The sequence below is a fragment of the Sinohyriopsis cumingii genome, chromosome 7 (genome assembly GCF_028554795.1).
Source record: "Sinohyriopsis cumingii isolate HCF-2022 chromosome 7, ASM2855479v2, whole genome shotgun sequence".
Taxonomy (NCBI): domain Eukaryota; kingdom Metazoa; phylum Mollusca; class Bivalvia; order Unionida; family Unionidae; genus Sinohyriopsis; species Sinohyriopsis cumingii.
The window spans coordinates 100317816-100344386 of record NC_142967.1 but is presented as its reverse complement, the minus strand read 5'-3'; the positions used below and the strand labels follow the sequence as shown (position 1 = coordinate 100344386).

Here is a 26571-nt window from a genome sequence, read left to right as displayed (position 1 = left end):
AATTTAGCGTAACCATACACGGAGCACTGATACACCCCGGTAACCCCAGCGATATATTTGAGTCAGTTTTTTTTATTTCGTCCATGTTTCCGTTCCAGACTCTACTATGTATACTATGTTGACTAGCAGAGTTGTGTGAATTACACCAAAAGTACTCTCTTTGATTTTATCAAGTTCGGCGTTTATAGAATTGATTCATGAGCTGTTGTTGGTGAGCTCATTGTTAATAATTTCGATTGTAGATTTAACTATGACTAGATTAATAAGCTGTGTATTAATTTCAGAGAGCTTTATGTTGATAACCGCTGAATTTCCGAGTAAATCATTAATTGTTCTATTTAAATTTCTAAAAAAACAATTGTAAACGCGGTTACATGAATAACATATTCAGAGATATGAACGTAGTCATTACATCATTGATTGTCATTAAGGAGGTCATCATCGGGATGTTGCTGTTGTGTACGTTTTCTTCATAGAAGCTTCATCATTTGATGTTCGTTTTCTCAAAGTAGCAATGCTATTTTCGCTCATGTTGAGATAGCCAGTCATTGTGTCACCTGCTTTAGCAAAGCATTTACTGTTTTCCTTATGATCGTGGAATTATTGTTGTCCACGTATTTGTGTTTGCCAAGTCATCGTCTGATTTTTGTTCTCTTGCTTTGATAATTGTATGTCTGCTACATATATTGCCATACATTGTCTCCAATTCTTCTAATACGTCCAGCAATCCATTCCCCACTAATGTTATAATTGAATCCCTCGATTCTGTCACTTTACCTGTTGTAGTATAGACACCTAATTTATCTTCGGTTGCCCCTGAAACTCGTAGAAAAATATCTGTCAACGGTATATTGCTCGTCTTTAACCGCCCTTGCTTATCCTGAAAAGCAAAAGAACTCATTTCGGTCAACGTCTACGAGTCGCAAAAGTACATCTCATGTCGCATATTTTGATAAAGCAATGCCACCCCCCTGGGGCTTGCCTATAGCAGATCTTCCGTAAACGTCTACTATTATAAAATATTACCCTGTTTTAAACGACGGTAGAGTGCTTTACCGTCTGTTAGTATAATCATTAACAACTTCATTCGGCCGCGCTGATGACCTTGACACAGCATTAAATAAAGCAAGTACTTCTGGACTGAATATTGGTGGATCAGTTATTGTCTGTGTCGGTACTGTTGAATACCAGATTGGAGCGCTTTGCAATATGTTGATAGATTCCAAAGGTTCTTTTTGTGGAGCCAATCCATACCAGTTAAAATACACAATTCGACGTGGATCTAATGCCACCCAATGTGTAACTGGAAAAGAACTTCCATCGACCTTAATAATACCTGTTTCATCAGCATTTGTTTTTTCCGATAATTGATCACGCACAAAAACACATGTGAAGCTTTTTATGTTTAGTCGCCGAACTGCAGCAAGTATCCCAAACTTGGACATGAGGATTTATTTCCAGATGTTTATCCTGTATCCGGTTCCGTTTTTCAGTGCCATACCGGCAGCTGCTCCAACGGCAACAAGTGTAACAGCTTTTGCAACAGCTTGGGCCGCTCATGAAATTAGTGCTGGTCACTCCTCTAGAAAGGAAAATATATCGCCAGTTTTAATTGTTTCCCTGATCGCATTCGCAGAAAGATCACGTCTCACATCAGGTTTTGACGTTTTGGCGTCATTGTAGTGTTTGAGCTGCGTTCAGTCAACGATACCTTTTTGGGCCCTGCAAGGACTCTGATTTTAGAGTTCTTTTGCCCCATGAATCCTCTTCCATGCGGATTGCAGTTTTTAAATCTGACCAGGTGTTATAGTAACATTGACGTTGTGATATGACATTATGACATTATGAATGAGCTAATTAACATTCACATACGTTCAACGGGCGCATCAGTCACTCTCATTCTTCCGCCAACACCTTCAAGCAACATTGTTTTATTTGACCGTATAACTTCGATTGCTCTGTAACCCCGAAGACCAGCAGCTACACCATTAACAGTTGATCGCACATGAATTCAGCGACATATTGTCTGAACATATCCAGATGTTCCAGTGATGAATACTATATTGGATGCAGCGTTGAGAAATCTGCAAACTAGAATGGCAACATCTAATCTATCAAACGGCATTGGGTTTCTGTTTTCCAAATCTAATACTGTGTTAACCTGAAACGCAAAGCATACATTTCGTGGTGCTGAAATTCCCTATTGACATGCATTCGTAAATGAATTTTCTGTGCTTGTAACTGAGTATGTGGTCATTGTCATCCACGACAACGTTGAATTGCCGCTGTTATGCATGAACGATAATAATCGATCGTCTTCTGTGAGAGATAAAAGCATTGCTGGCATCCACAACGCAAATTTAGTTAGTATTACTTTACCTTCAGCTGAAGCATTATCTCGCCAAATTGCATTGTTGTCAGTGGACTTTCTGACGAACTCATCTGTATGTTTGGCTCCGAAGATAACGTTTCCAACATGCCTGCTTAATCCAAAGATATGCAACAAAGATATCTGAGAATCAATTTGAGATCGTCGTGCCACAACTCCCAAGTTAAGTTTTGGATTGACGCCTTCGTCTACCGGCTAAGTTTCTTTGGTCGTCTTATGTCATAGTGTGAATGGTTAGGGTGGTCAGCAATATCCTTTGTGAACGTCATTGTTAGACCAGCAGAAGCAGATCTTGAATAATCATCGGAATGTCTCGCAAGACCGAATATCATAGTAGCAACGTCGAGGTTATTGTGACATACTTCGATTTGTCTACTATCAATCACATACACGGCACTTTTAAATAACGCCATAACACTATATTTAACAAATCCACATTCGTCATCTACAGCGTATGGATTATTGTTATCTGTCACAATTATATCCTGAACTTCAATAAATCCATCAACGTGCAAGCAATACCTAAATGTATCATGGACTTGTAGTTAGATTAGTCCACGTTGGTCTGATTTTAGAGCTTCATAAGAATAATATTAATAATCACGTACAGACTCATCCTTGAGTACTGGTGCGTCCATGTCAACTGCTGATCAGATACACTTTTGAGCACTTGTATTATATTCGCTGCTATCTAAAACGACGTTCCAACATTGATCAATAAGGTTAATCAGCGACGACAGACCAGAGCTATTCCCGCCATTAGGTTTGTTATGTTTGTTTTATTCTATCTTGCCGGAGGCTTGTTTTGTCAGAAATGTCACTCCAGCTAATTCTTTCAACCGCTCATTTGGAGTTTGATTTATTTTGCTGACACTTGGTGACAACACTTCGGTGCTGGATAGTTTAACTGGAAGGATTAGTTCGGTGTCAGGTAATTTTATTGGCATGGGGGGTGATTCAGGACATAGCGTTTTATGTTCCTTCGTTATTTTAGGCATAGTCTTTAGTGGTTCTTCTCTCTTTTTCTAATTGTGAGCCTCATTTCGTCTTGTGTTTGTATCCTCCCTTCATTTTCTCGCTAAATATACATTTCTACTGTCTGGTTAAAGTTTGTAAAATCTGCATTATATCTTACCTGATGAGCAACCGAATAAATGCGATATAAATATATACGCCTATCAGAATGACTTATATTTTAAGATATTTAGGTTCCACATATTCTTCTTTATCCTGCCAACCAAACGCAGCAATACGAATTATATCTCTGAACTATCCACAGTAAATTTATTCATCATGATGGTTTTACTTTTTGGTAGTGATGGGGTTGGGGGTTAAGGACTGCAAGGAATATCAGCAGATCCAACAATTGGTTAAAATAACTGTTATGAACCCTCTGTACATTCCACATGAACTTTCTGACGTTTTTGCTGCTGTTGTTATACAGAATCACGTAATCAAAGACACTTCTTTATTGCATCCAGTAGTTGTCGAGCTAATTTAGCAGTATGAGATTCCATAGATTGGACAAAATCACTCCTTATTATTACAATAACGATTCCATTACAATCACGAAATCAGAAGATACAAAAGGGTTTACTGTATTACAGTAACGTAATGTGATTATTTGTCTTCCAAATACAATGAATTGCTGCAATCTCAATTATACTCACAGTTTGGACATTGCCCCGGTTACGTGTTTGCGATAAAAATAACTATGCATGTACTAACTCGCTGAGATTTCCAACTATTAATCCATTATCCTGGTCACGTGATTGAATGATCTACAACTCGCTGAAATTTACAGGTAAAATTAATTATTGTACACTCTGTGTAGAAATATATATATTTTATATTAAACATAAATACTTGAGTAATAAATTATACGATATAAATACGTGTGTATGTTTAATGTCTGTCTGTTAAGAAAGCGTATGCTAATATAAGTTATTCATCGTATATTCTTAAGTGAGACAGTGGCGAAAGTGCTAATAGCATACACACAAACTTTCCAACGGACTTCATTGGTTCGAATCCAAAACGCGGTAGACATATGGTCAGCGCTTGCGACATATACTATTTTAGTGGGGTAACCCGCGACGCATATAAAAAGATGAGAAGATCTTAAATGGGTAATTAATTGTAAACCTGCACATAACTAAGCAGGTGCAACTTAGCGGCCCCCCCCCCCCCGCCCCGCCTCTAAAGGGCTTTTATTTTAAAGTGTCCGTGGTTAATTTGAGATGGCCTGCTTGATCATAAGTTAACAAACTAAATTTAGGCCTGCACAGCTCTCTGAATCACTAAAATTTTGTTTCGCACTTGCCGATTCACCAGGGTGGGAAGTGTTCACGCACAATTGAAAAAATAGAAAAAGAAAAATACTCTGAAACTATCCATCGATTGCAATGGATCAAGTAAATTATAGCAATTACCCAAGATTTAAGATATATTCAACGTCATTCAGCCTGGTCGCCGGAACTTACTTTTGCTATTTTTGCTATAAATAAGCTGACAGCCAATTTTTGTGTGGTCTGACCCCCTCCATCATGAATACAAGCCTTGGATTAGCCTTTGAATATTTTAATTATTCAACACTACTTGGCTACAACGGCATTTTTGTGCATCTATTGTGCAAAACGGGGCCTTGATCAGGGGTTATCATGACCCCCTTCTGTTGCTCAGTCCCTATACATTTTTTCTCTTTTCACAATAATCTTTTCAAGCCTAAATGACAACCTATGCCTGAACCAATAAACAGAAAGGAAAAAAGACATGCACACAAAACATATTTAATACGTTCCTTTTAGGTATAAATTCCCCAAAATACCATACAGACAACATTCAACAATTTATTGTAAGTTTCATGTCTGTGAAACTTTTGTCCATATGGGGTGAGTAATGGTAATATTAGATTTTTCCTACTGTCAAACTATTATTTTAGGACTAAATTTCGAAACTTTCATTTAACAGACATGACTAGCCTTCATTACTGAGAAATATGCACCTGCCATCAGTGAGATTTTCGTTAGTGACTATTTCTCAAAACGTTGTGTGCAAAGTTCTTAAGCAAAATGCTTTGATTCATTCGTTTTCAGCTACATGTTCAGAAACATACTTGATTCACATACAAATTAATACAAGTAATAATAATTTCGTTTCATTTTTCCCCATAATATGGCTGTTTGTAGTGGCGCCACTGATTATTTTCCAACAATCTTATTTTTGCCCTGTCCTCCACTACTATTTGGGACTTTGAAAAGTCCATTCCTGTCCACTCCTTGTTTTCTCTTTCCTCACTGTTTTCTGTAAGTTTGTTTTTCACATACCATATGAGCGTGAGATGGGGCCATACTGTCTTAGTTTACATTTCATTACGGTGGTGAACAGATCTTCATAAGATCCAGTTGTACATTGGATTCTATTGCGCATCTCCTTATTATGACCTGGTTTAAGTATGACATTTCCCGGATCACATTAGATCCTTTCAGTTTAACATCTGACCTCTATGCCATGGATTCTTCTCTCTAGTTCTGTTGTCAGGGACTTTGTCTCACAAACATACAGGAACATAGACAAGACGAGGGAGCTCATAAGCTTTATCGCGCTGTCCTTACAAATGAACTGTTGCTGTATGCGCAATCCTGAAAAGAACGTCAGGTTTTACTTTCATCCGAGGTTACATAGCCAAGATACTTGAAGCTTGTCACTGTGTCTAGTTTCTGTCCATTCACTCTCATTTCATTTTGGATATGACTGCAAAACTGTTAAAGCTACGATTAAAATCGAAATCACACACACACACACACACACACACACACACACACAAACACACAAGCACACACACACACACAATCACACACACACATATATATTTGTGTGTGTGTGTGCGTGTGTGTATATTGAATTACTAGAACACCATAGCTGATCAGGCAACATCATAGCCTTAAATTAAGAAATTTGACCGGAATACTTGATTATCTCTAATACACGACACACTGAGTTTACGGATGGGAAATCCCTGAATATGTTTGTTACTTTATAATTAATGTCTAATATATTAAAACATTTGGATTTGTTCCCTTACATAGAGAAAACAGAACGAATATCCGAATATGTACATGCACAGGTTCTCGTCGTTGTTCACCGTTTACAAATACTAATGCTTATTTCATTTGATCCACATGGTAACGAAATGCAACTTCATTGATGAAAATTTAGGCCTTAATACTACCTTTTGACCGTCTATCTGGGGAGGGGGACATGCTATTAAAGATTATATTGCAAGTATACATAAGGCCCAAGTGAGCTTGATATCGCTCACCGATAAAGTTGACCAATCTTTAACAGGATATAAACTGAATGTTTTGCTGATCAATTGAAAACACATAACACAATATGTGGGGATGAGGAAATCATATTGAGTTACTTATTTCTAAATTAAAATCTACTGACACGATGTATACCTACAAACAGTTATTAAGAAATTAAAAATTGCCTGGGTCTTATAGCAAAGTTCACTATACTGCCATCTTGGCCTTCTTGGACTGGGATGGTAGGGGGTCCTATAGAAATTAAATGATTAAAGCGTAAATAGGATTAACATTGGAGTCTTGTATAAACATCTATAACAATTTAACTTTAGGGTCTGGTTTGATGCGAATTTAGCATTGGGTTATGTTACATTACGTTATAATAACCTACTTCACGATATTGTACATCCATAATAATCGAGGCCATGACGATACTGGACGTTAACCGCTAGCATATCTCAGGACATATTTGCAAGTGACTGCTGACATTGATACGCTCAATGTTGTGTAGTAGCTATTGCTATTTATCTACCTATCTATCTATCTATCTAACTATCTATCTATATATATATATATATATATATATATATATATATATATATATATATATATATATATATATATATATATATATACATGTTGTTACAAGCAAAGGGTATTTTCTTGACCGCGCGGTGTCAAATTCTGGCGCGATAACGATTAAACCATAAGTCAACTCCAAATTTCCAAAGACTTCCATAGGATTTCTGTTGTAACTTTCCAGTTGTCTATCAACCGCATATCTCCTTGGTTTCCGAGCCGTCAGAAGTTCACGATGTTAAGCTATACAACTTCCCCAAATGCATGGAACAATGATTACTATGTCACCTTAGGCCAGTCGAATCATGGATTCTAGCCACATTTTTCCCATAAAATTTAATCGCATTTACCGTCATGGCGACGTATATAGTATCTGCCGAGTCGTTTCTTGTTTATTACGTTGTGTAATTTACCAGATTCAAACCATAACTTCTGCACTTGCAGTCACACAACCAAATTGTATCACTGGATTTTAATATGTATTATGGAAGTATACAGATATCAACGCAAAAGATACGCGTAAACCACTGTGTTCTGATTAAACGATGTCATGACTTTTTTTGTTTAATCCTGTATCAATGATTCAAAACGCTTTCACAAGTATAGCATATTGTTACGAGTCTATGCTCTTATAATAAGTAACAGAAAAACGTGAAGACAACAAGCTTTGTAAAATTTATACTTAATTTATTTTCTCAGAATACAAGGTGAAATATTATGCAAATAAACTAACGGTATTGCGAATTAAATCCAAACTTAATCCAGGAAATAAAGACACAAGTCATAGTAATAAAAAAGTCCTGAATAAAAAACTCAGTTCAAGTCCAGAAGAGATCTAAAATTGAAGACGATGACCTGTCTGTTATGGTCTGCAAAATGATGATGTGTCAACATTCTCTAGTTGAATGACATACATATTATTCCAGGATTGAATTCAGTATAAATGCTAATGAATATCTTCATCCAAGAATTTTATCAGAGCATGTTTGTGTTTTCCTGAGAAAATAATCACTTGAATTCAATAATGTGAAGAAAACACAATTCAGCCGTAGCTTTTCACAATATAATACAATTTAAATATATAAATGTTAAAGCATAACATGCCCAATCCTTAAAGTCACAAGATACTATAATTCTCTGCTTAACCTCAGGTCACATTATCATTTTCTAAAAACAGCCATTACCAGATGGGAAAAAACCCTTCTATAACGATCTAATGAGCCTTGTTTACATACAACACAATACCCTATAAAATTCACATGGGAATGTCCAAACTAGCTAACCCAGATCAACATATTTACCACTTCTTCTTTACCTGGATAATAATTAAGTTAATACGTTCATACACATAGACAATAATAAAGCTATTATTAGCTTATTACATGCATTAAATAAAACAATAGTCAATCAGGTCAAGCGAACTCAGTTTTGGAGAAGGTCAAGCCCAGCAGCAATGTTACATTCCAATAGCATATAATGAAATATATTTTTTTTTAAAAAAACTTACAGACAATTAAATTAAATATACAAAACAATGGAAACTCACTAACACTTGACTGTGACGTTTGTTCTTGGTTAATTATTTCGGGTTAAGGAATATTTCCACTGGACCGAGTTCCAGTAATCAGACAAGTAATCACAACAATCTAAGAATTCCTTAAAACGTGGCGCTATAACCAAATGCAAGTACTCCAAAAGTATTACATTACAAAGTAGAGCATACAATGAGTGAATGTTAAGTAAGTATTAATATTTCATTGGACCTTGGTATTAACTATTTCAATGGACCTAAGTATCAACTATTTTATTTGATGTAGGTATTAACTATTTCATTGGACGTAGGTATTAGCTATTTCATTGGACCTATGTATTAACTATTTCATTGGGCCGAAGTATTAACTATTTCATTGGACGTAAGTATTACCTGTTTCACTGGACGCAGCTATTACCTTTTTCATAGGACGTAAATAATTACTATTTCATTGGATGTAAGTATTAATTATTTCATTGGAGGCAGGTGTTACTATTTCATTGGACCTAGGTATTAACTATTGCATTTGACGTAAGTATTACCTGTTTCACTGGACGCAGCTATTAACAATTTCATAGGACGTAAATAATTACTATTTCATTGGATAGAAGTATTAATTATTTCATTGTTAGGTGTTACTATTTCATTGGACCTAGGTATTAAATATGTCATTGGACGCAAGTATTACTATTTCATTATACGTAAGTATTAACTATTTCACTGGACGTAAGAATGATCATCACTGTGCCTAATATATCTCTCCATTTAGAAGATAACGCCGACAAAGTATGTAACGTAATTATTCCGCATAATATACGTAATGTAATAAACACCTAAAATGTATGTTCCGCATTAACACCCCACCTGTAAAATAGATAATGTAATTGCCCACAATACGTCTTGTAATTACTCCCAAAAATGTATATATTGCAATAACACCATGTAATGTACATCCCGTGCAGACCGAATTCATATCTCTACCAATGAGAATCGAAACCATAAGCTTGTCTGAAGTTCTATTTTAAGCAACCTGATTCTAACCTGCATCAAACTGGAAGCATTAACATCGCTTAAATACAAACCAAAACCTTTTGCCCAGCTGCATAATATAAATAGATGTTTAATGAAAATGCATCATTATAATTCCTTTTTCCCTTAAAATAGCCACAATAAACACTCGAACAAACAAATGTACAAGTAAAGCATGCTAAGGTTACAAACCCAAAATTTCAACTAAGGCGCATGGAGATTGAAAAACCCCAAACCACTGCACAGACGAAAAACACCTATCTATAAAGGGTATAAATATAACAATCCCCAAACCATAATATAGCTAATTAAAGAAAATCTTGAACAAGAAATCAAGAATATCCTGAGTGTAGTGTGTGAGGTAATTCCAGGTAAACACCAAGATTTAAAATGTGTTTAATATCACTAATGCCAATCTTTAAATAATGAATTTTGATTTAATCTACATTAAATACTATAATGTAGATTTTATTTGATTTGGTAGATATATCTTTTTCATTTTTAAATACCAAGCCTTGAAGTCATAGCATATGCCGAATGTTGCTTTGAAATCTTCAAATCTTTATAAATGCCCGATATTAATCAGGAACCTATCGATATTTTAGGCGCCTAAAATGACCCTGGTCTACGCTGCATGCGCCGAAAATAGATCAGGTCTGCTTTATGTACGCTGGAAATCACTCAGAAAATTATCAACATCGTAGTTAGGATGGAAGATATTCAGATCTTTGGCCATTGCCATAAGTTTCTCTCTGTCTGTTGGAAGATCCTTCTCCATCACTGCAATGTTTGCAAATGTTAACTCGAATCCACCTGCACCAACCTCTGCATATTTTTCGAACAGGTTGAAATTACCTGTAGCCTCTAATTCCTTCCATTTGGATGCATATGATGGGTCCTTAAGAATATGGCTATGGAGGGAGGGAATGTACATGATTCCCATCATCTGTCCCATGGGTATCGGATCTGGAACATACGGCTTAATACCACAAGATACTTCGAATGCAGACAGTAGCAAGTCTATTCCATATATCTTCCTGATCCAGTCCCTGAGATATAATCCACCCATTCTTCCGTTAATCTCCACCAGTTTTGGACCGGTGCGCTCCATCATAAACTCCACGTTAAAGACACCATTCTTCAGGCCAATCTCTGTGCAGCACTGGTAAGCAGCTATTATCAGCTGTCGTTGTTTTTCGTAAGGTAGGATGCTTGGCATACAGGCGGTTGTCTCAGTGAAGGTTTTGTCTCTTGTTGGACCATTGTCAGAAATGAAAGCAGCGACAAGTTTACCCTCGTGTATTATGACATCAACGTCGTGCTCTGTACCTACAAGATACTCCATAACCATCGTGGTATTGCCATGACCAAGCCCAATGCCAATGAAGTCTTTTGGTGCCTGTAATATAGCACGAATTTCTTTGTACTTATCTTCCATTTCTTCAGCGTTTCTCACCAGCGTTACACCAACAGCACAAAAGCCATACTCCAACTTCATGATGAGAGGGAACCTTCCTACCTTCTTCACATTTTCAATATCATCCTGTGATCTCAGTGGAGAGAACCATGACGTGTATAGGCAGGTCTTCGGCCAATTTGGTATGGCGGCCGTCCTTTCCCTCAGGAACGCCAGTGTGGCGCTCTTGTTTTTAGCCCTCAAGGCTCCCTTCTTTGTTGCTCCTAGTAGAATGGAAGAAACAAAGCTTAAATCTTCAATGTATAAGTTATAAGTCTATCCGAAAATGTGATCACATGTAAATATATTTACTGTCTGGTTTTAGAACAATAAAAAAACAATATACAGATGAACTATTTTTTCAGTTATATTATTTCAAAGGACATACTTTTATGGAGTTAACCTACTGCTCTGTTGCATACCTATCGTTTTAAATGGAAGAAAACGAAGTTAAAAAAAGACAAAATAACCAAATTATATTTATATTTCATTCTACAAGATGAACAAGGATACAATCTGCAGTTGAGTTTAGTATACTATGTACAAGTATGTTTCGCCATCACTTCCTTGAGTGCGTGTGATTTTGATTTGTAACGTAGTTTTAACAATGCTTTAGTCATATCGCTACGATGTATGCAGTGTGAGAGTCTAATAGTAATGTCTAGCACTGGGGTATCATGCTGCAGACATGTAGCATGATGTTCCACCTCATCACATTATCCTGACACCAGGACGACCAGTCCTAACACTAACCTCTTAATGCTGAGTGCCAAGCGAGGCAGCTGTTAGTACCATTTGTCTAAGTCTTTGGTATGAGTCAGCCGGAAAGCGAACCCACGACCTTCCGTATACGAGGCGGACGCTCTAACCACTACGCTACCACAGCGGTCTCACTTCCTTCAGTAAGGATTCCCAGCAATTTCGACCAAGGTCACTGTGACAGCATAACGTTCTCGTTATTTCTGTTCGTATGCTAGCTATATGAGGAATTCCAAACTGCGATGTGCTGTTCGCTTGAAATCATTTGTAGAATAAACATCAACTACCCTTATCAGTAAGTTCATTCAAGGACGACAGATCAGGGTCTATAATGTTTCAATCTCGGTGGAACGTAAGCAGGGATATTTAGGATTTAAATTCAAAGAATATGTGCGTGTGTGTTTAAGCAATCAATGAAAAAATATAATGATACCTAAAGACCATTAAAAATGACATGGTTCGTAAAGCAAAATAAATTACTAAATTTTGATGATTTCAGGAACAATAACAACCGACGTTCTACTTCACCTAAACCAGAGTTCACCTAACATAACGTGGATCTGAATATTATCATATAAGGCCCTAACCTGGTAGTTGAAGAAGATCGCAACACACGGCTGCTAGGGGCACATAATCCTCGACGAACGTGAGGCAGCCATCCACCTTAATTTGGCTATCCTTAATATGCTTGTAGATCTTCATAGCGTGCTGGTCATCCTGAGTATGATCTGAGAAATCGACGTGGATGAACTCTGCGACCTCGTCTTTGGCGCTATGATTTGGATCCGAATCAACCAACACCACCTGCAAAGCATGCAACAGACATAACATGTTTCATCAAGTTGTTCTTAAAGACATGTTCGGGATAGTAAGCAATACTTAAACGAGAATTAAACGAGAATTAAATCAGAATGAAATGGCATGTTTTTCCGTGGTCATAGTTACATACCCTTGAGTAATCACTTGGTTTGTCAATTATGTCCCTGGTTGTTTTGATATCCATGCTTGACCTCAAGCACGCTCACGTTAAAGTAAAATGTTGATAGACTATACAAATGCTATAAAACGCATTACAAAAGGTTCCATATGAACGTCATCATCCAGTCTGTATCAAGTCTACACAGGGCACTGAGGACCATGGCTTTATGATAATAATATCTCCTAGAATGTGAGTTTTTCATATATTTTAAATTAAACAATGATACCGATGCCGTCTCTCCGCATACAATATAAATAGCTAATTCTGTTATCGACACATACTATATTGAGTTAGGTCCACAGGGCCAGCTGCTTTGCAAAATTGCCTCACCTATCATAAGCATCCCTTATATCTATATTTCAAGTTTCTATCTTTGCATTACATCTTAATAGGTATGAACTATACACATAAATATTTTTACAGAACTCGATTGCTGTTCCAGAGTCACATACAAACCTAGCAGTACGGAGAGAATAGAATAACACTATGTTACTCCTACATTCCTTCGCTCGTAGATTATGATTTTAAATGTTAGCAATTTTGCTATTAAAAGGTGGCTAAATATATCACAACTGTAATACGTTCATTCCCGTTGTCGATACAATCACATTACATTTTAAATCGGTGCCTAAATTTTTCTTCACTGTGTGTAAGAATGCTTATTCATATGTCCTTCATAGACAACATGGACAGCTTTAAAGTAAATAATACATAGTCGGTCAAGCAGTGATTTAACCTGACCTGTACACATTTATTTGCACCAATAAATAGTATAACTACGTACAACAGTGGACAAATCTGGATTTGTGAAAACTCAGTGACATGTGTTGCTTGTTACATATATAACAGATTACATTGTTTAAGATCTACGGTAACATAATTACCTGTATGCCCATTTCTTTTGCTGCTGTCCAAATAAACTGTCTGCTAAAGCCACCAGCTCCTATCACAAGTACCATCTTTCCGACCATAATACATTTCTGAGATCTTGTTATCATGGTCTCAACAAGAGGACCAACTGACATGCCTTTCATCTTTGGATACAAGTTCTCGAATATCTGACATTTGGCAATGCAGTTGTGACTGTGTGCCGCTATACCAACAGGAGTAAGCGTACCGTTTCTTCTGGTGATCACGAAGTCAATACCTGAACATAATATATAAGAAATGAAAAGAGAAAACAAATTTGGAAAAGCTTAGGTATTGGCGTAGATACAAAAGGACGCTGACATGAGCACTTTGATGAGCTTTTGACTAGTGTGTTCTGTAACCTTAACCTTCTGGTTCAAGGGTCATCTAGTGTCCCGGTAAATATTTATAATCGTTCGCTATGATTACTTCGTTGTGAGGCTTATTTATTACGATACAGTAATATTGATGATAAAAAGTCTCTATAGGAGAATAATGATTTCACATCTTGACACCATTGGTTCTACAGATTTAGATGAATTTGCACAAACGTTAGATTAAATATTTGTTCTTTCTAGCCATATCTGAACTATGTTCGTTGATTTGCATAAGATAGTGAATAATGGATTTATAATGCCTGTGCTCTTGATACTAACTGCAAGTTGATTGTATTGGTAAGTTAAAACTATACATTCATTAATCTTTAAAAGCGTATTTGGATTAAATAAAAGAGGCCGGGATATCCAAGTAAACTCGTTTAATTTCAACTGTTGATGTATTAGTCGTATACAATGAATCGTTGAACGTAACGGTGTGATGGACTCCAATGACTGAGTCAGTCTTGTATATTGAAATTGTGTTGTAGTATTAATACGAATGGATGTCAGCCTTACAAAACATTTCGATTGCACATGTCAAACTTAACACAAACAAGACATTGATCGACAAGGAGAATAACATTCAATGTTTTAAACACGCTTTCGTTTATATTAGTTATCTTACTTATTGCTTTACAGAAAATTGAATTCCAGTGTTTATAGTTGTTCCTTCCACTGTATGCTATTTATCATGCTTATATATGCTGTACGCGTCCGTATCCGTTGTATTTTTCAGACGTTTGTATAACGTGCCAATGACATCAATTTGAGCAAGAAGGCCCCCTCTTTCGGATGTGCTTAGTTGACTCTCATATGACATGATGCTTTGGAAAACGTAGGTGGACTTTTCCCTGACATCTTTTTCAAACCTTTCCATTTCGCTCTCGTCAATGAAACCATGCCCAGTCAGAGTGACATTTAGTGGCTGGCAAATGGTATCGTCTTCCTTTATTGGGCCTTTCACGAGAGACATTCCGCAAGTTACCTAAATTAAATGAAATTATTCGTTTTACAGACACTTTAAAAAAAATAGCTTTTGTAAACGGATTTCATTTGCAAAGATGCGCATCTAATACGGTAGTTTGAGAAAGAAATTATTAGAAGAGACCAACGATTAACAATACAAGTCTGATGCAGTATGTAGAATCTGGAGAAATATAGACCAGTTCAATATGTTGATTTATAGAACTTCAATCTAAGCCAGTACAAATGTAATTTAAAATATAAATATTTTTTACATAAAGGTCAATGACTTATGTACGTCTGACCATAACAAACACGGTGCTTTTATGCTGAACTGACTACTTGAAATCATTTCATTACAGGTATGGACCGTAATTAAATTATTATGGATAATTATGATGTTATAATGAATAGGTCTGAATACTTTATCGTTTACACAGAGTATAAATAACTTCTAAGATGACCACAAGTCATTCGCTAAGTGGTTAGCAATACACGGCATAATTTATGTTTGTCCTTGTTTATAAGAATATTGTAATTTGTTTAAGCTATAGCTTACCATACGTCTACACTTTAAGACATTCAAGAGTCAAAAAGGGTTTATTTTGCACAGATCACATCATATGAATTATTAATGAATGTCTACCACCTATAAATATTGTATTATTGTGAATCATTTGTATTAGTCCGAATATTTGCGTATAGACGTCATGAAATATATACACGAAGAATTGTGCTAGATGTGTTTTCACGTAATGTATCAGTAGACAAGAGTCTACGTATTTTATATTGTATCCACCAGTATTGATCCGAATATTTTGTACAATCACGCGTATATGGTGTATTTTCTACATTGTACGTCCGAAAACAGGGAGTATGGATCAACGTCAAACACTTTGCCAACTCGTCTGATTTAATCAAACAGTTCAGATCATTATATGTGTCTAACAAACTGACGGTAAATAAATATTGCCTTTGTTTATTTGAACTTAAAACGTTTAGACTCCGATTCTGTTCCGAAATTCCGTGTTAGCAAATACGGTTCAGCATAGTTTATATGAAACAAAACATGACTGATTAAGATTAGCTTCGAAATAGCATTCTAAGAGTACAATACAACAAAGGCCCTGTGCTGCTGACAATTAACATTGCGTCATATAAGGGATGGATTTTTAGATGAAATCAAACAACGTCGACCCAATTCAAACACACAGAAACATGCTCATATATTCAGGTGTCTTTTGCTAGTATTACATTAAACTGTACGCGCCATTTGTGTCTATCTTTATAAAAAGACGCACGTACACTGCATGGTGTATATTGTATATATGAAATAAATCATACAGCGTAGAACCAGATGTGCTTTCGAATAATGTACATGTTTCAGTGTGAATTATTGCTGCGCGTCACCTTCATCTCACATGTTACTTCAAAGGTTGAAATGTTACCTTCTGTATTGCTAAATCACTTAATAGACCCTGAAGATAATTAAGAACCTAGTCAACTTGTTTAGATTATGTTTTGCAATTGCTACTTGAATATTTCAATTTATATTAGTTCTTGGGTAATGAGAGTGAATTGTAGTTGTTATTTCACATCACTGTATATCTTGGAGCCTTGCATATACAGTTCTGACAGTCTGTTTAGAATATACGTTAATATAAGGCTAGCTGTCGCATGACGCGAGTGACTTTCCTATATCGCACCAACTGCGTTACACTGTATTAGAGATGTAATGGCTTCTTTTGAAGGGAGTGTTGTCATAAAATTGTCTGGTAAAGTATGTAAATGATAACAGTTCTGATAAATCTTGGTCCAGTAGTGTATGTGCAGGAGAGCATTTATAGATAAGAATCTACTCACAGAATAATAGTAACGATCACCGAACACCATTGAAAGGGATACTTAATATAACCCACTTGAGACATCCTCCAAAGATGAAAATCGTTCCTGTTGAAAAGCAACTAATAGAAGCCCAATCAAAACGTATTGAACTAAAAGGTGAACTGAAGTAATCTGAACTTGCAAACTTTTTTGAGGATGTAATTATATAACATAGCTTCACTTTACTGCGAACAAGTTTAGTGTAATTCGCACTCACGGAGAGTCTGATGCGTGAGTAAGACTGTGCTGCAACAAACAGTTAACAATCATGGCCTAACAATCAATGTCAAAACATATTTAGTGCGTCTTATCAAGAACCAGTGATCGAATATAAATAATATGGTAAACGGGCTACTTTGAAGATTAGTCTAAGAAGTATAGGCATAGGGAAATGTGAAACATTTTAATACTTGTATTTATTGCAATGTTTGTTTGCATTAACTCGTCATATGATATAGCCTAAAAAATATCAGTCATATAAAAACGTGAAAATAACGAACATTAGTGGTCACAGGTATATCCAGACGATTTCGACATACGATTGATCTCATTCGAATAGCACAGTCCTTTGTACAATGCCATCTGGGAACTGAAACAGAGACGTTAAAAGTGGAATGCATAATGAAGTAACGAAAACATATAAGCTCTGTGATAAGTGTATAACATTATTGTATAAAAAGTCAACTTTGTAAGCCTTCATTAATACATTTCAGCGTTCCAACTGCATGTCCCACTTTGAAAGAAGCGGTTAATAGATAAGCTTTCGAGAATGCATGCATTAAGGGCTAACATGTTATGTTTGCGACGTACTAGACAGAACAGATATCAGTAGATTGAAGGAGAAACGCGAATGATACAGATACCAAAATAAAGCGCGATGATATGCAATACTATCAATAATGGAAACTAATTCAATAACACCTTGTATTTTGATTTTGCAATTCACGTTATCTCCCCATGCATTTTCATAGGGATATTATGAAATCCTTAGCCTATCTCCCCTTCCATCTCTATATGTCAGTTCATCGCTTTGTATATGTTAAGCAAAGATAAAGATCGTGCTGGAATTGGGCTTTCCTTGCGAATTTCAATGTGAGCAAAAGTCATATTTAACGAAATTTTTAAACTATAACAGTTTGGAATATCTTCTAATCGAAACTTTGCACATGGATATGTAAGAGAATCACACATAGTTGTGAATATGATTTTCGGTTACTACCCATAGTGACTGGTTTTGTGGGACAGATGATTCTTTGGGTCGGTCACATCGGATGTGTATGTGGATCACACAAAATGGGAGTTGACATTTATCATATTAAACCATCAAGTAGTTTTCATCTTAAATTGCTCTAATATGACATTCTTACCGTTGGAGACTTTCTCGGGTTTGATTGTCTCAATGAAGGTTTCCACCAGAACAGCGTCGCCTTGATTAATCAATACAAAGAGCTCCAATACTTTATTGATAATCCCTTCACGGTCATTACATAAATGCGTAGTCAGGCTTTTATTGTCTTGCCACATGACACCAGACGTTTTGACTACAACCTAAGTACAGAAATAGAGATACAAGATACCTTTTTAGGTTTGGCAATCATGGCAAAAAAGACAAAATAATTTACACAAAAATATGAAGTAATACTGTTTATAGAAGAATCATGAGATTGAATGTGACTTGATAGGATATTATTGAGAGTGCCCGATTAACCAGCCTCTGTGTGTGTGTGTGTGTGTGTGTGTGTGTGTGTGTGTGTGTGTGTATGTGTGTGTGTGTGTGTTAATGAATGCATGTATTCTTTTCCAGGCCGCTCTGAACATAAGAATCTGGAAGATTGTTGAAATAAAAAAATAATGGCCAAAATTCCATCAAGAAAATTAAGCCAAAAACTCATTTCCCCTATGGTTACATCACGTTTGGTCGAAACAAAACATCAGCAATAGAGGGAATAGGCCTTAAATACGTTACGAAATTTCATTGGATATGCAATGGAATGTCGGAAAAAAAACATGTTAGTGAAAACTGATAATACATAAAATGATTGGTACTCGAACTATTTTCCATTTACATATTTAATGAATCTACGAAATCGTTTTCTTACCATTTTCACTTCGTTTTGCACACAACTTTCAAGGAATTTACTGACTTCAACACTAACGGTGTTTTGCAAATTCGTTTTCTTGTTATCGACATGAACAACTCGAATACCGGAAGCATCGTTTGAATAAACAATGTATGTGTCGAAAACAAAGCCAACCGTCTCTGGGAAAGCTAATCCAACACTGGACATTAGGTGGCGAGTCCATAATATGTTGTCCGTCAGCCTTCTTAGGTTCACCGTGCTGCTTGTTGGACAGTCAAGATTATCCTGTATTAGAGGAAGAATAAATTAGCCAATTGATGTAAGACATTATGCATTCGTAGGTTGAGTATCCTTCTGATGTTTTGTATAAAGTCAATTCATGAAGATCATATATATGCTTGCCTCTTACATTTAGCTCTGAAAGACTTCCCTAATGCTAGGAACTTAACAATTAAGAATCGATATTATCTTTTCTTATTCTTTAATAACGATTATGTGCAAGATGATACGTAACTATTTGAATGCTTAAATTTGAACCCTGTTAAAATGAAAACAGCAACGAAAACGAAAGCAACGTTTCTTGAAGTTTATGAAAAGGTGTTTCAAACTTCAATCGTTATCCGATGTCACGTTTGCCTCACCGCGATTACGTAAGTCAGGAACAAAGGAATGGGTTAGCGCCATGAGTATGTCGAACCTGCACTGTTTTGGCGATTCGTGTTTGTACAAGAGTTCTCTACGTTAGGTGTCAAGGTTCGAGTGGTACTTTTACGGGCGTAAATTCATATTGGAAACTGATCACCAACTTCTCGCCTATCTCACGCAGGCGAAATTGTCGAATGGACGCTTGATGCGATGGTCGCTGTTCTTACAGCAGTACCAGATCCACATTAGATACGTGAAGGGAACCGAGAATGTAGGCGCTGATTTCATGAGTAGGAGCGCTGAAATGTCATAGATCGCCCTGTAGATAACCGTATGTTGTGTGTATATTCGTGTCCGTAGTCAGCGTGTAGTGTCGCTATAATTTTGCTATTTTATTGCGTGTAGTAACGCGCATTTGCATTTGAAGTAATGTTTGGGGAATAAAATCCCGATTTTATTCTCAAGCGTGGGGGTGGGTGTCACGTTTGCCTGCCCGCGATTACGTAAGTCAGGAACAAAGGAATGGGTTAGCGCCATGAGTATGTCGACCTTCCACTGTTGTGGTGATTCGTGTTTGTACAAGAGTTCTCCACGTTAGGTGTCAAAACTAACTTGTAGACGTTAGAAGCTTTGTTCTAGAACAAAGGACCATCGATGCTGTTGTAAATCTCCCCGCGTTGACAGATCGCCTGAGGCTCGTCTGTTAAGTTCGACCGACTGGGGTATAATTGATATCCACTCGGAACTGAGAAAGGGTGGGGCCATCAATTCGAACCAGAATTTAACAGTCATTTGGGCTGGGAACGAATTAGTGATTGTAAGCCTCGTACTGGTCAAGCAGAAATATACTCACTCCGGGAGCCACTCGTGATTTGGCGGGAGAACACTTAGTAAGTTCTACAGGACAGAAAGCTTCGTAAAGGAAGCTTTTGGGGACAGAACTAAGTCCCGAGTCTCAAAGAGGGAGACAGGATAGAGCAAGGCAGTAGGCAGAGAACAAGCATAGTTGCTAGAGAGAGAGAGAGAGAGAAAAGGAGGAGGAGAAAAAGAACAAGAAGGGGAAGCGTATAGGAAGAACATAGTATGGAGAACACCGGAAGGAGGAAAGGAATTGGCGGAGTAATTGGCGGAGTAAACGCAGACGAGTAAAAACCAAGTACAGGGGAAAGCCATCTCACACTATAATCACGTGATGAAATAGGTTGTTACATTGTCGAGAGGAAGAAGATTGGTTTAGAAATTAATATCGTTTAATTTGTATTAAATTGTTATTCTTTTTAATTTCACCTTTGTGTTCTTAATAACTTACCTGTCGGTATTGCTGACTGGGGGCTCGGAGCTTTACCTCTCTCTATCACTAATTTGACTTCCTACACAAACGAGTCAGGGAAGAATTCCACAGTAATTCAAATAAATATTGGGAGCATCCCAGCCCAACGCATAACAGTGGGTCACATAGAACTTCTCATCCGAAAAACAATGGACGCAAATCCATACCATAAGCCTAGGCAAAGGAATACTAGCAGCATATCATTAATTAATATGAATACTAGGTATCATGCAGACGTTATGAATTGTACATGTTTTAACTCTGTTTTGGATATCTTCCTTTAACACGTAATGTCAGGTAAACTGAATTGAAATCTAACAAAGCTTTCATATATAAATGAACTCGATGTTAATACAAAAGTAATTTTTAGTGGCACCAGACGCTACTATATCAATAATATTTCAACCCGTGCAATTCACGAATTACTACATACGCGGTTTGGTTAAAAACAAGAAATAAATAAACATAGCCCACCTCAATTTTTATGCCACCTTCCATCTGCCCAAATGTGCTGGCGTTGTTGAAGAAATTCATAAAGTATGTCACCCTGCGAGGAGGAGTATACGTCTCCAAAAACGTTTGACCAGCAACCCCAAAAGCAATGGCTTTGTGGACATAGAGCGAATACAGTCCTTTATTGTTTCTGGAATTCTTCTTGGACAACCAGGTTGATGTCAAGACCAAGAGCATATCCCCAGGGCATCGTATTCCGCCTAATGTATGCGATATATATATATATATATATATATATATATATATATATATATATATATATATATATATATATATATATATATATATATATATATATATATATATATATATATATATATATATATATATATATATATATATATATATATATACATACATACATATATATATATATATATATATATATATATATATATATATATATATATATATATATATATATATATATATATATATATAATATATGTAATATTCGCAGTAATTTTGTGTTTCTATCTCCTTAATGTTAATATCAATGTTCAAAGAAAGGAAAGCAAAAATATATTATCCAACAATTTAAATTTAGATATACCTTACATCATATCGATTACAGTTGAGGATGCAATATGTTTTGATTATATATATATATATATATATATATATATATATATATATATATATATATATATATATATATATATATATATATATATATATATATATATATATATGGACACATACATATATACATATGTAGCAATTATTGGCTTTTTGGTACAATTTTCAAAATTTAATCGAATATTATGAACAGACTATAACATGAGGATATTATTAGTGACCTAAAGGCAGATATAAACTTGGGAAGCAGACTTCATCCATAGCACTTTTTGCTGTTAAATATAATTGTATATCTTAATACTTTTTCATTACTTAAGAATATTTGCTGGGAGAGGAATGTCCGAAATCTGTATTCACTCTAGAAAAACGACAAATAGTTTAAGGTATTCATATAAATGCATAGAAAGACTCAAATGATTACTATACAAATTTCACGTCGATTGACACTATTTTTAACGTTGATGGAAAGAAAAGAGTAAAGGGGCGAACAAAACGTATATCAATAGTTAAAGTTATGCAAACTCTGCGAGAATCATGAGCTGCCTAGCGTGTTCATATTTAGATCATTACTCTCATGGATTCCAGTCCATATTCAGATGGTGTTTATCCTTCGAATATGCTTCCATTACATGAACGTTATAAATATAAGCTCTATTTACCGAATCCCGCCTTCCTAAAACAGGACAATTGGTCTATGTGTATAATAAACAACGCCATCGTTTGTCCGTTAGTTCACAATGGCTTCTGCTGATGGCGCTTATTTAGGCTTTCGCTGTGTGAACCAACAATGTAGTCCAGTAAATAACAAAGTAAATATTTATAATCACATTTATTAAAGATTATTATACAGTTGGTACGTTATTTCTGGATTTGGCCATAGTTAGGTGAATTTGATTCTTGCCTATGAGAACCTTGTTTCCGTCTTCTCTTACCGCAAATCTTCCTAACCCAGACAGTCTTTTCCATCACATTTAGATCTTATTTAGGGTGCACTGCAACAGTAGCTCTCCAAAATTTAATGACAGAATAACAAGAGCTAGAAATCCGTCGGTTTTAAAGGCTTATTATCAAATATCGTGCCTTTTCGGGGACCTGACCCACAGCCAAACATCGTCGCTTTGTGTGCTTATGTTCCATACAAGGCTGTTCTATGCCCTATTTTGTAGTCTATTCGTGAAGTAAAGTTTGGAACCGATTACTCTTATAAGTATGTCCTGTTATTAAGATAGGTAGGATCTTGATCCTACCAAATCATCTTTAACTAGAACATCATAAAATCTAAGTAACTCACATTGTTTTAGTAAGTAAGATCTTACCTGGATTATTACTTGGCTGTGTTCAAGGGACTCACTGAATCTCCAGCCTTTAACCAGGATTTCACTGACTCTCTTATAGTTTCAAACAGTTGTATTTTTAGCGCTCTCTTCAGCTTGCGGAGCCAGTGAGTTACACTCTCACTTAACGCAACCTACCTTTAGTTTCAAGATGCTGGTTTGGTTGTCCTTATGAGACTACAAGGGATTAGGTTGCTGTCAGTGGGAATGGTTTTGTTAAAACAAATATCACACGACTTTCTCTTGCATTGACATAACTGAAGGTGCTTTCGAGTAGGAGCTGGTATGGTTGTTCAGATTGTATGTTTCTTTCTCAATAGTTAAATGGAACTCAAAAACTCCTTCTTCCCCCAGGGAAACCTGGGACAAGTTTATAACCACTCAATCCTATGTACAGTGTATATTGATTGAGGAAGGTAGTATGGCCGGAATACTCTGACATCACTTGAAAGGACTTGCATATGAAGATATCTGCTCATGGGATAACATTAATCTTTGCGAAAATTGCACTGACAGTCTCAAAAGAGGCCATTTGTTGGCATGTACAATTAACCTTCAAATATTAGTCCAATATTCAACTATGACACAGTCTACATTCATTTTCTATCTGCAATCATGTGAATGGGTTAATCGTTGTATTTGGAATAAAATATTCACAATTTGAGATTACCTGGGTTACAGGTTGGTTGCACAATATTCATTAGGCCTTTTGCCTATCTCCCTAAAGTTAATATGATCGGGATAATGATTCGAAAGATAAATCAAGTGTTGTAGTAGATAGTATTTCTCCTATCCGGAAAAGACGAATATACATCTTTGGGAGACCTGGATCCGGGAGGTAGTAGGTCTTATACGCACAATGGTAATGTGAGCAGTTACGTATCCTAGGAGAAACACGGTTTACTGAAAATGTGATTTTCCCAACGTTTCTTGCAATAGAGTGTTTAAAATGCATGCACAGCGGCAGTGAACACAATGTCAAGTTTCTGCCGAGTCGTAGGTCAAGGTAATAATGTTGCAATGTTAGCGATCGCACAGAAGAAGAGATATGCTCGTTGCTTTCAAAAAGAAGGGAGAACACTGTTAACAATATAATACACAATGTCGGTATGGCTGGATTAACAATTCTGAATAGCACAATACATTAATCTGCATTACTGAGATGAAAATCGGCATAGATTTGATTGGTTCGTTTTCTTAAGAAATCTAAGTTGTGTGACAATTCATGCGAACGGAAACCCTAGCTTACATAAAGTGGGCTCAGTGGCAAGATACCCACAAGTCACCGAGGCCTGCATATATTGATAAAATGTGTATAGTTTTCATTCTTCGTTACTTGCTCCTCGTGAACGTAATTCGCAGGCAAAACAATATGAATTCACGGTGAAAATATAGGTCTGTTTGAGCTACTGTTTGATGCAGCTGCCGGAACCTATATGCAACATTAAAATTCGAACTTAATCGGCTCTATATAGACATATCTTGCAGAAAGCAAACTAAACTTCCTGGCTAACATGAATATTGATATCACATAAATGTGCGGACATACATCAATTTATAACCCAGAATCATGCTGTAATGAAACAAAACGTTTGGTCAAAATACCAAATTTTATAATTAACCTTCCAGGAGGATTGCCATGCATTCCCCAGGAGAAGAGAGGATACATATGGAAATAGCTTCCTTTGATGTAGACTTTGGATAACATGTTCTGTCGGAAGTTTCAGGATATCCGGTCTCGTAAAGCATATACTGTAAAGATTCGTAGTATTTTATGGTGCGTTTGTCCTCTGGTGTGATAGGGATGCCTATGAAAATAAACATATACATTGGCTTGGAAATTACAGCTATAAGTATAGCATTTTAAAATTCCAAAAGACAAAAATCTAGAAAGGGTATGATTAAGTGGATTCTTCAAATCGATTTTGAACTCAGTTTATGACTTTAACTTCAAGCAAATGACGGGTGAGAAGACAACAACATACTATCCAGCTTCAAAATACGTCGAATAAGTTTACCTAATGCTGTTCATATACGAATAGACAGCATCGTGATAAAGAGAGCCTAAGCTTCCACCAAGCCAGAAAAAAATATGTACTAGTTCCTCACTAAAACCTGTATTCTGGAAGCCATGATTAGATCCGTTTTCACATAACCCAACCTACGTTTCGAGAGAGAGAATGTAATGTAATCTGGGTCTTGTCATCAAAGACGTACAATTAAGCTGAATAAAATAAAACTACAAAAAGAGAACTATGTTTATTGAAATAAATGTGACAGATATCCAACACGACAATATAAAGAAAATCATTAACATTAGGACTACAATACAATACCTCTTTCAGTTGTAATAGATCATTGGTCTATACCGAAAGGCCTCCTCTCAGGCAAATAAGATCCATGTGTGTCTTCCACATTCATATCTAATTCTGGATCCGGTGAGAAGTTGTAATCAGCCTCACCCGCGTTCATTTCATAAGACTACGTTCCTGAATGAAAACCGAAATGGTGCTTATTACAAAAAGAACATGAAAGCATAATATTTCCAAATGTATAAAACGTGCACAACAAAGAAAATCTATAATACGCCTTTTCATCAGTGTATTGCCACTTTTTATTAAATTAATAATATAAAACTAACATGTATACAACATATTTATACACATTTATACAGCATATTTCGTAGTACGTCAGTAACATTAGAACATCGGCACAGTTGAGGTTGTTGCTAGAGCAGCATATTAAATAGCTTTTTGATTTGGAAAATTCTAAGCATATAGATGATGTTAGCAACATTTAAATGCTTTAAGAATAGTTTCAATTTGCGTTTTTCTACACCATTGACTACACACACACACACACTTTACAGGACAGACAAGCGGATATATCGATGATTACGGCCATTTCGTCGAGGTCGATCTCAT

The 26571-nt window shown here is 36.1% G+C and overlaps 2 protein-coding genes across 2 annotated transcripts; both read right to left on the bottom strand.

Annotated features, from left to right (window-relative positions):
- Nucleotides 1-8013: 8013 nt before the first annotated feature.
- On the bottom strand, nucleotides 8014-14637 carry LOC149795813 (carnosine synthase 1-like). Its single transcript, XM_089965717.1, has 3 exons — nucleotides 13917-14637; nucleotides 12641-12857; nucleotides 8014-11518 (listed from the first exon to the last, which is right to left on the bottom strand). The coding sequence occupies exons 1-3, from the start codon at nucleotides 14064-14066 to the stop codon at nucleotides 10500-10502; spliced, it is 1386 nt and encodes a 461-aa protein (XP_089821843.1). The 5' UTR covers nucleotides 14067-14637; the 3' UTR covers nucleotides 8014-10499.
- A 3001-nt stretch (nucleotides 14638-17638) lies between these two features.
- On the bottom strand, nucleotides 17639-26119 carry LOC149795812 (carnosine synthase 1-like). Its single transcript, XM_089963859.1, has 6 exons — nucleotides 26017-26119; nucleotides 25270-25455; nucleotides 21696-21934; nucleotides 19265-19531; nucleotides 18533-18713; nucleotides 17639-17754 (listed from the first exon to the last, which is right to left on the bottom strand). Exons 1-6 carry the CDS (start codon nucleotides 26117-26119, stop codon nucleotides 17639-17641), a joined length of 1092 nt encoding a protein of 363 aa, XP_089819985.1.
- Between the last annotated feature and the right edge of the window lie 452 nt (nucleotides 26120-26571).

Excerpts from the sequence above, each read along its gene's own strand:
- LOC149795812 (XM_089963859.1), bottom strand. The coding sequence starts at position 26,119 with ATGAACGCGGGTGAGGCTGATTACAACTTCTCACCGGATCCAGAATTA. Across the intron at positions 25,456-26,016 it reads GCCTGAGAGGAGGCCTTTCG|GCATCCCTATCACACCAGAG; the intron begins GTATAGACCAAT and ends TTATTTTCATAG. Across the intron at positions 21,935-25,269 it reads CATGGCAATCCTCCTGGAAG|GCGGAATACGATGCCCTGGG; the intron begins GTTAATTATAAA and ends CGCATACATTAG.
- LOC149795813 (XM_089965717.1), bottom strand. The coding sequence starts at position 14,066 with ATGAAAGGCATGTCAGTTGGTCCTCTTGTTGAGACCATGATAACAAGA. Across the intron at positions 12,858-13,916 it reads CAAAAGAAATGGGCATACAG|GTGGTGTTGGTTGATTCGGA; the intron begins GTAATTATGTTA and ends CATGCTTTGCAG. Across the intron at positions 11,519-12,640 it reads CGATCTTCTTCAACTACCAG|GAGCAACAAAGAAGGGAGCC; the intron begins GTTAGGGCCTTA and ends CCATTCTACTAG.